The sequence below is a fragment of the Protopterus annectens genome, chromosome 3.part1 (assembly GCF_019279795.1).
Source record: "Protopterus annectens isolate FY-2018-M chromosome 3.part1, PAN1.0, whole genome shotgun sequence".
NCBI classification, from domain to species: Eukaryota; Metazoa; Chordata; order Ceratodontiformes; family Protopteridae; genus Protopterus; species Protopterus annectens.
Window position 1 is genome coordinate 1,584,447,311 of NC_056732.1, and position 9,841 is coordinate 1,584,457,151.

Genomic DNA, 9,841 nt, shown 5'->3' on the forward strand with positions numbered 1-9,841 from the left:
TTCTGGAGGGGACGCAGAGGGAATGGAATCCTCTGCATCAGAATTCCCAAAGCTATGGTTGGGGCGGAGGAGTTTATATAGCATTAGGGCCAGTTATAAGGCTCCTGCAAGACAGCAGTGGCAAAGCCAGCTTTGGATTTAGAGAAAAAAGGCAAATGATAATGCTTGGTGAAAGTATGTACAGAACTCCAGGTAGCAGCTTCTAGAATATCCCTGGTCGGAACACCTCTGAGAAAGGCTGCAAAAGTAGAAGTAGCCCTGGTGGAGTGAGATCTGACCCCTGGGGGATAGGTTTTCCATGGTGCTTATAACCGAAATGAATGCAATGGATTATCCATTTAGACATAGTTTGTTTTGAAATAGCCTTCCCCTCTGCCCCTGCAGCAAATGCTACCAGCAGTTCAGATTTTCTTCGAGGTTTAGTCCTGTCCAAGAAGAATCTAAGTTGTCTGTGCACATCCAAAGAAAGCAGAATCCATTGCCCTTTGTTCTGTGGATTGGGAAAGAAGGTTGGCAAATGAATGGACTGATTAAGAGCAACACTGGATACCACCTTAGGAATGAAGGATGGATTGGTCCTGAGTTGCACCCTGTCCGCATGAAAGATTATGAAAGGCTCCACTGCCATTAGGGCCTGCAATTCAGATATCCTTCAAGCTGAAGTGATCGCTAAAAGGAAAGCTGTTTTCCAAGACAGAAATTTTCAGTCTGCAGTAGCAGCTGGCTCGAAAGGAGGTACAGTGAGTTTCTCCAATACAAAGTTAAGGTCCCTGGCAAGGGTTGGAGCTCTCCTGGGTGGTCTCAAGTTTTTGGCCCCTCTGAGGTACTGCTTGAGCAGAGGATGAGAGAAGACGGGAGGTTCTGTGTTATAATGAGCTGAAATGGCTGAGGGCGTGGATTTTAATTATGGAAAAAGACAGGCCCGTGTGAAGCATCTCAGCTAAGTATTGTAAAATCTGAGGTAAATAGGGCGCTGCTGTGCTCATCCCTTAAGATTGGTTCCAGGCACAGAATCTTTTTCAGCATAAGATTTTCTAGTACTAAGCCTCCTTACCTCTAAAATGATATCCATTACTGGTTTACTGAGGGATGGTAATTGAGAGATTAGGTAATTAGTCAGGCTGCTAGGTTTAGTGTTTGAAGCTGAGGATGCAGAATCTGATTCTCCTGCTGAGACAAGAGGGAAGGAGTCAGAGGCAGGTGCCATGGGGTCAACAGTGACACTGTGCAAGAGAGGGTACACCAGTGTTGGCATGACCAGTCTGGTGAAATCAAAGTCGCCCTTCATTTGTCCTGTTTGATCTTTAGTAGTACTTTGGAGAGCAGAGGCAGAAGAGGAAAGGCATAAACAGATGACAGGTTTTTCCAGCTGAAGGACAGAGCAACCCACTTCCCAAGCTTGTTTGTGGGGAGTCCTTGTGCAAAATTTGTCCAATTCATAGTTCTGGGGGGAGGCAAACAGGTTTATATCAGGGCACCCCCATTTGCTTTTCAACATGTTGAAAATCCTTTGTTCCAGTTTCCACTCGTGTGGGTCCATGAGGTTTCTGCTTAGTCCGTCTGCCAGTGTATTTAGTTTTCCTGGCAGGAATTTGGCTTGTAGGTGCACTTGGTTGCTCAAGGCTGTTCCACAATACCATGGCTAGTCTGCAGAGTGAGTAAGAATGTGTACCCCCCCCCTGCTTGTTAATGTATCACATAACAGTGGTGTTGTCCGTCGTTACCATTAATTGTACTAAAAGAATGTGGTCCTTGAAGGCTGTCAGAGCATTCTGTACAGCTAACATTTCTTTTTGATTGATATGCAGGTGCATTTAACTTGGTTCCATTTGTCCTGAATGCACTTCCCTGCCAGATGAGACCCCCCCATGCACAGTTTGCGGAGTCTGTTAGGGTTTAGGTGGCAAGGAGTAGTGTGAATGGTAGTCCTTTGTCTTGGTGACAGGCCTCTGCCCACCAAAGGAACTCTAGGCGTAGGCAAGGTATGACAAGAATCATTGCTTCTAGATCCTGAGAATGTTGTTACCATAGGCTTTTTAGCTACCATTGTAGTTTCCTCATATGCAGTCTTGCATATGGAATTAGAAGAATGCTGAAGGCCATGAACCCCAAGGCTTGCAGTATTTGCCTTGCAGACAGCGGGTCTTTGTGGACACTTATTTGAATTAGGTTGTCAAATGAATTTGTTTCTCTGGCGTGAGGAAAGCCATCTGGGAAGCTGTATTCCAGCTTGCTCCCAGTAATATAATTTGTTGACAGGGTACCAGGTGTGATTTATTTTTGTTTATGGTGTACCCCAGACAAGTTACCAACCTTTGTACAAAGGCCAAATGATTCAAAAGTATGTCCTGGCTTTCTGCCTGAATTAGACAATTGTCCAGGTATGGGTATATCTGAATATTTCTTTGCCTGCAAAATGCAATGACTGGAGCCAGGCACTTTGTGAATACCCTAAGCGCAGTAGATAAGACAAAGGGCAGTGCAGAGAACTGATGGTGCGTGTAGCCTGCTTTGGAAGCATAGGTATCTTCTGCAAGATTCCCTGATTTGGATGTGCAGGTATGCAAAAATCTAATGTTACCAACCAAGCATCTTTGCCTAGCACAGGAAGCCACTGGTGGGGAGTCAGCATCTTGAATTTTGGAATCACCAAACAGGTGTTTAAAGTAGGCAGGTACAGGATAGGACGCCATGACTTATCTTTTCTGGGTACCAGGAAAAGTCTCCAGTAGAAGCCTTATCCCTTTTCCTCTTCTGGTACCAAATGAATAGCCCCCATGCTTGAGAGAGTACTTGCTTTTGGGCCTCTGCCCATTGATTTGGGGGTAGATCTGACCAACCGCTTGGGGTTGGTAACGTGTGGAAGTGAAATCTGTATCCTTGGGACACTACATTTAAAACCCATTTGTCCTGGGTAATGAGTTCCCAGTTCTTTGCATGCACAGCAATCTTTCCCCTCCAAAGGGGCAGTCAGTTGAAAAGTGCTTGAAAGTTAAAAAAAAAGTCATTGAGACAGTTTACTATAGGGGGAGTTTTATTACTCCCAGATTTGGAAGTGGAGGCCCCCCACTGCTTAGCCCTGTGCGTGCCCTGGGACTGACGCCTGGGAGCTCTGCTGGATCTGAGTTTGGACTGAGAAGGTCTGGAAGAGGCAGAAAAGGACCAATTCTTAGAAGGCCAATGCCTACTAAATCTTGGAGGTTGTACTTGTAAAAAAAATGTTTAACAATTTGCATAGATTTAGCTTTTTCTTCCATCTTTTTAAGAACTTCTTCTGCCTTGTTGCCAAACAGGCAGTCCTGATTTAAGGGAGCATCCAGTAATTTAGCTTTAACATGATCTGGCAAGGATTGCTTCTTAAGCCAAGCATGCCTTCTAAGTACAGACCCAGTTACAGCAGCCCTGCAAGATGCCTCGAGTGAATCAAACCCACATTGCAAAGTATGTTTTCCAACTTGTTCAGCAGAATACATTAAATCCTGTAAATCCTTATTTTCAGCACAATCTGGAATCATCATTTTCTGTTTAAGCAATCCAATAATATGCTGCTGATACTTTAACATATGAAACTGGAAGTTTACGGCCCTAATGGCCAAAGTTGCAGAAGTGTATGCCTTCTTACCCCATCTATCCAGCACCAGGAAGTCTATCAGAGGGGCTAGGATTTTTGGCAGTAGTAGCTTTAATGCCCTTGGGTCCCTGTGAAATTGTCTCAGGATCCACAGTAGGATTTTTGAAAAGGCACTTGTGAGAGTCAGGAACCCTGTAATATTGTTTTCTGGGAGCAAGAGCTAAAGCGTCAGGGGCCAAGCTAGAATCCAAAAAAGCATCATCAACAATGTCTAGTACAGGAGGTATGGCTAAAGGCCTGTGCTGGGGGAGGAGTAAGAAATTCCTAAGCCTCTTTTTAGAATCAGAGAAATCCTGACTTTCCCCAACGAAAATGCTCCCTGAGAGTAAGCAAGGTTTCAACAAAAGAGAAATCCTCTGGGGGGTGGAGCAGATGGAACTGAATCCTCAGCATCAGAATCCTCATAGGAAGGTAAGGGTAAATCCTGATCATCAGAGGAAACAGAAATTTCAAAATCCTGGTCAGAAGTATCATAAGCAAACTCAGTCCTAGGTCTCTTAGAAGGGGAAGGTTGGCTTCCCCTCATTAAAGTAATAAGGTCTTCAGCCATTCTTATTTGTTTTTTTAGGCATGGAGGCCAGACCATGTGGTCTGGGCGTCAATTTTCTAGGCATGGTTCGAGTTTTAGGCCTTGAAGAAGACAGCGTCTGTTTAATATGCAAGTCAGTAGGCCTGAATACACCCACAGAAGCCGGTGCCTGCACAGCGGCTCTGGACCCATCCATGGTAGAGAGATCCACAGGTTCCACAGTTGGAAGCATCTTGCGGCATAATGGACTCCGAATGAGTCTCAGTAGAGGCCTGTAAATCTGAAGTAGCGGGTATCAGGGGCTGCGAAAGCACCTCACCGAATACCAGCAAACTGGGGACTGGCTTAGGAGAAGCATTGTCAGCAGTTTTGGACCTAGGCAGCCTGTCTCTGTCTTTATCTTTGTGTTTTTTCGGAAATGTCAGTAGTCAGATGGCTTACCGAAGACATAGCAGGATAATTGATCCGAGCACCAAAATATTTAGAAGAGAAAATATATCGACTATGGATAGTTAGAGGTTTAAATAAGGCACAAAACAGACAGCGAGGTACTTTGTGGTCAGGGCCTAGGCAAGGAATACAGTAAGAATGAAAATCTTTGAGGTAATTTGCTTTCCACACATGCAATTATTTACTTTTACTGACATCGGTTTAGAGCAAGAAAGAGTTTCCCTAACGGGGTACTTACCTTTTAGTTCAAGACTTCGGTTCTGAAACTCAAAAATGAAAATTTCAGGAGACGGCAGACTTGCACTTGCGAACTGCTTCTACTTCGGGCACTGCACAGCAAGAGAGACTGGGGTAATGATGTCGGCTGCATGCTTTACACCCCTGATGACCTGACGTCACAGAAGGGACAGCAACCGACGCAGGACCTAAGACTTTGTTAGTCAAGCCGACTGAGGGCTACTGCAAGCAGATAACCCAAATGTGTTGACTGCAACAGTTAAACACAAAAAACATCCGTTGGGATGCAGGATGGGGTGGAAAAGACAGTCTTGGAGGAGTTATCCAAGTCAAAGTATCCATCCTTCAGGATGGACAAGACCCATTTGTCTGTTATTAGGGTCAAGGCAGGCAGTGAGAGAGACAGGTGGACAAGGGGATGTTGGTAAGAGGTGGCGGGAGAAAGGATGGCAGAATGTCAAACACTGCCTGCCCTGTCTGGAAAGGAAGGGCTCTGGCCAGCTGCCTGAGAAGTCTTTGGCTAGGCAGTTTGTTTCCCGGAAGGCCTTCTGGACCTAGGATGGGCTGAAGGCTTTGAAGCCTTTCTTATAAATTGTGTCTTAGCAGGGAAGTTCCTCTGGAACTATGGGATTGGAGACAAAAAAGCGTTTGAGATCCTGAAGCTCTTTCCCTTTTTGGTGGAGAGACTTGAAAAGATCAGCCACCTTAGCAACAAAGGGGGGGCAAATGGTCCAAGGGGGTATCCTTGAGCTTGGCTCTGAAGTCATTAGGGAGTAGTTGCAGACGTAGCCAGGAAAATCTTAGCACAGATACTGATGCAGCTGACTTGGCTGAGGCATCAGCTGCATCGTATGCACACCTAAGGGAGAGCTTTTTCACCTGTGTGACAAGCCATAGTAAGGAAGACAGGGATGTTTTAGTAGCACAGTCAGGAAAGTCATTAAGCTCTTTGGTGGATTTGTCCAGAAGATCCAGAGAGTACCTGACCATGTGAGACTGGTAAATTTGTAGCCTTACAGGCAAGGGTAGCAGAAGCATAAATCTATTTTCCCCACCTCTCCAAGGCCTTGCTGTCCTTATCTGCAGGTAGGATGGTGGTAAAAGGGAGTAATTTGGCAGCCCTTTCAGTAGAAATGGTAGCAAGGTCTGCTGGGGGCACTTGAAAAATAATTTGAGTCAGGGTCCCTGTACAGTCTTGTCTGCCATTCGAAGGGCAAGAGGTTGGTAATCTGGATTCATGAATGCTGCAGTGAATGCATCCAAGAAGGCAGGCTGTACCAGTAGGATAGGTGATGGACTAGGCGATTCCATCTGAATCAGATCACAAAATCTTTTCTGTGCTTCAGACATGTCTGAGCCCTCACACTTAAAATGTTCTCTCATCGGGTTAACAGTGCCCCCAAAGATAAGGTCTTCTACAGGGAAATCAGGCTAAGCAGAGGCCTCTCTTCAGGGGATCCATACCCCAGGGGGGATGAAATCTGTGAAGAGCGAGAGAGGGGAGTCCTCAGAGGAATCAGTTCTTCTTCTGCTGGCTCACAGTTCTTTCAGGTAGTGAAGGCCTAGGGTTGAGCATAGGTGGAGCCAAAGGGGTGAACTCAGAAAAAGGCCTGAGGGGGCCAAGAAAGTATTGCAGAAACTCTGGCTGAAGGCCTGCCAGTCAGTTAAGGCCTCTGGTGCCGGAAAAATATGTCTGGTCTTTTGCTTTCTCTTAGCAGGCCTAACCGGCATCTGTCTGGCAGTGGGCTGGGAAGAAATCGTTTGGAGTAGCAGAGGCCGGTTAAGACGCACCCATCGAAAGATCTGTCGTCTGTTCCAGGCGCCAGTACATCCTCCCCACACACGTCGTCCGCTCTAGATTGTGCGGCCTCCTGGAAGGTACCTGCTATATCTAAGGTGGCGGAAGCCACGTCCTCAGCCAAGTTGACGGCAGCAACAGGTTGAGGAGCGGCAGAGGGAGGTGCAGTAAAAGAAGTACACCGCATGGACTTGGCCCTCTTCCTTGGCGGTTCAGATGGGGCGGAGGTGGCTTCCATACAGACAGCTGTCTTAGGCACTGATTCTCAAGGTATAATCAGAGAGCCTTGTAATTGGCAACGAAGGGTCTTGGGAACAAACGATTTATAGATGGCGCAGTTTTTATAATTTTGCTCCCTACCGAAACAAGAAACACTGGCCGTGGGTGTCTATGTGGAATATGATGACCACAGTCGCACTTATTCTTACCGGACATCAACAGAGTATAAAATACAAAGGACTGGAGAAAAAGGCCCCAACGGGGTACTCATCTTAAATGCAAAACAGATAAGACAGCCGCAAGTAGCAGGAACATCTGGTGTATGTCTGGCAGCTGAAAAGTTTGAGGGCTGGTGCATTCAGATGCCACGTTTATGGCCCACGTACTGCCTCCACGTCAGACATCCGATGCACCATAAGGGACTGGAAAGGCTTTGGAAACCTGGCCGGACAAGCTGAACAGAAGGGAAAACACAATAGTAGAATATTGCAACACTGGAACAGGAGGACATCAGTTAGGAAGTACAGCTACAAGGGCAAAACAATGAGGATTAAAGCTGCCCAAAGTACACAAGGAAATGCTATGACTTTGGCTCCTTTTCAGTCAGCTGCTCAAGATCCACAGCAAACTAAATCTACACTGGAATTCAGAATTCTCTAAAAATACCAGGATATTTAAAAAATTTAAACATTAAAAGTACTGAGCAGCTAGTAATATGGAAATTTTCAGACAAGCTGACAAACGGCATAAACGCCTCAGTTCTACAGTTGACAAAGACAGACTTCATCATACCAGCTCTAGTATTACCCCAAGATGGAAATCAACACTTTATGAACAAGTCACTCCTAGTCACCACTGTTACTTGAATCTTCAGTACAAATTCTTTCAGAATATTTTCACTAAATATCCACAACAGCTAATAAATCTGCAACTAGGGGTGTTTTAAAGTGCATACTGATGAAGCTGCAACATACCTCAATTTCTCCAAATTTTTCAAACAGCCCCTTAAGGTCTCTGGGCCTCATTTTACTTTCTGACAAATTTCTAATGCAGAGAGATTTGGTTGCTCGTATATGGAAGCGATCTACTTGTTTATGAGGCTCTGCACTTTTATCTTCTTTCTCTGCATCTAAAACAAATAAAAACAATGCACAAACTCAGCTTGTATTACAAAACTTTTTCAACTTAAAAGAATCAATCAGTTAACAAGGTCCAAAGAAAATACTTTAAATTCTGCAAAGGCGGTTTAAACGGTTAGTACACTTCTCTTCTGCCAAACAGAATGCACTTCCTTAAACAGAACTTAAAGGTGAATTATACTCCATGCATACCACAATAAACATACTACAGATGTGAACATACTTGCACCATACATGTAGAGGTTTGTCCTCAGTGTCTGCAGTAATTACCATTGGAATTTACTATCTTTGAAAGCCTTTGGCCAGCCTGAATGCCAGAGACCTTTTCGCCTTCCACCAAGCCTGCAGGATACCCTCTCTTCAAAAATGTCAGGGCATCTGGGTATAAAAGGTTGTCAAGCTGGAATATTCCATCGGGTCTTTCTTTCCCTCTAACCAGAATCTCACTCTGTCCAAGGTAGCCAAGAACAAAGAACACAACCTGCCCAGATCCCAGGGCATACAGGTAAAAAAAAGGGGGGGGGGCTAAATGGGAATGGGAGAATGGTCCAAAGTAGAAAATGGGTGAGTACCCACCTCTCCCTGGGTGCTGACAAAAGGAGAGGAGCAAGTGAGAGGGAATAGGGACAGCAGCAGTGAAGATGCACCAACATCTACAGTTATAATTAAATACCTGCACAACTATACTACATTCACTGTGCTTCACTGTTGCAATAATTAACCTTGGAAAGATTCTAAGAGCTAGAGAGAGATGGGTGGCTGATCAGAAAGGGCAAAGGAGATAAGTCTCTGCAAAGGAGTAGAGGCAAACCCTGCCATGGTTCTAGAGGTAGCGGTACGGATGTAATGCTTGGAAAATGTGTTGAATGAGGCCCAAGTGGTCACCTCTACAATGAAAGGTTTAAGCACTCTAAGGAGCACAAAGGTGGCTGCCATAGCTCTAGTGGAGTGGATTCTAATGGTTACTGGAATTTGCTTGTCATGCTGCTTGTAGTAAAGGTTGATACAGTCGGCAACACATTGAGAAATGGTTTGCATGTTAACTGGTTTCCATTTCATGTTTTTCTACAAGAGTGACAAACTTATAAGATATACTTGTGTGTGCATGTACATGCATGTGAAGAATTATAAATTGTCTGCGATTGTGAAGTTCTTTCTCCTTTGTTCTGAGGAGACAGGCAAATGACAGGCAAGGTTTGATGGAGTGACTAAGATTTCTGATACTACCTTTGGCATAATAATTACAGTTCTATAAAAACGCCCCAGAACAAATGTCGTTGATCACTGCAGCAGTATTCCAATACATGTACCATGTACATCCAATGTACAACTTCATTCCATAGGCACAGGGCTACACAAATGGACATATGGGTGTGAATATACTTTGTCCTTCCTTAAACCATAGTTGCAATGTTCCAATACTTGTGAGCAATTCCCAAAACTATTACTGAGGTTGGTAAGACTGGAGATGTGACTGATGTACAGTACACCTAAAAGGACAAATATACTGAAGGTGGTCCTAAATCTGGAAAATGCATGTAGTCTGTAATGCTTCAAAAGTGAGTAGTGCAGTCAAGCTGACAGCCACAAGGACAGATCTCAGATCAATACCTTTGAAGAAGGCATTAAAAGAGTGGCACTTTCCTCTCTTGGCTGACATCCCAAATGTTAGTGTAACAGCAGTATAGAGACTGTTCCCCAACAGGCCACCTATCTCACCAAGCCTTGACATTCACAGCAGCACAACACAGTACTCTAACCACTGTTAGCGACATTTCTGTTCAGACTGGCAGCAAGGTAGTTTTTGGGATCTCATGCCCATATGTCCGCTTTAGTAC

General features: G+C 44.8%; 1 protein-coding gene across 1 annotated transcript in view; it reads right to left on the reverse strand.

Moving 5' to 3' along the window:
* The window catches only part of LOC122797814, a 2,009,088-nt gene extending 2,000,849 nt beyond the window's left edge, over positions 1-8,239 (reverse strand). Inside the window, exons 1-2 of the mRNA XM_044066337.1 lie at positions 8,227-8,239; positions 7,839-7,993 (exon numbers count right to left, since the gene is read on the reverse strand). Of these exons, the coding sequence (XP_043922272.1) occupies positions 7,839-7,993; positions 8,227-8,239 (168 nt within the window). The remainder of the gene's footprint in view (positions 1-7,838; positions 7,994-8,226) is intronic.
* Between the last annotated feature and the right edge of the window lie 1,602 nt (positions 8,240-9,841).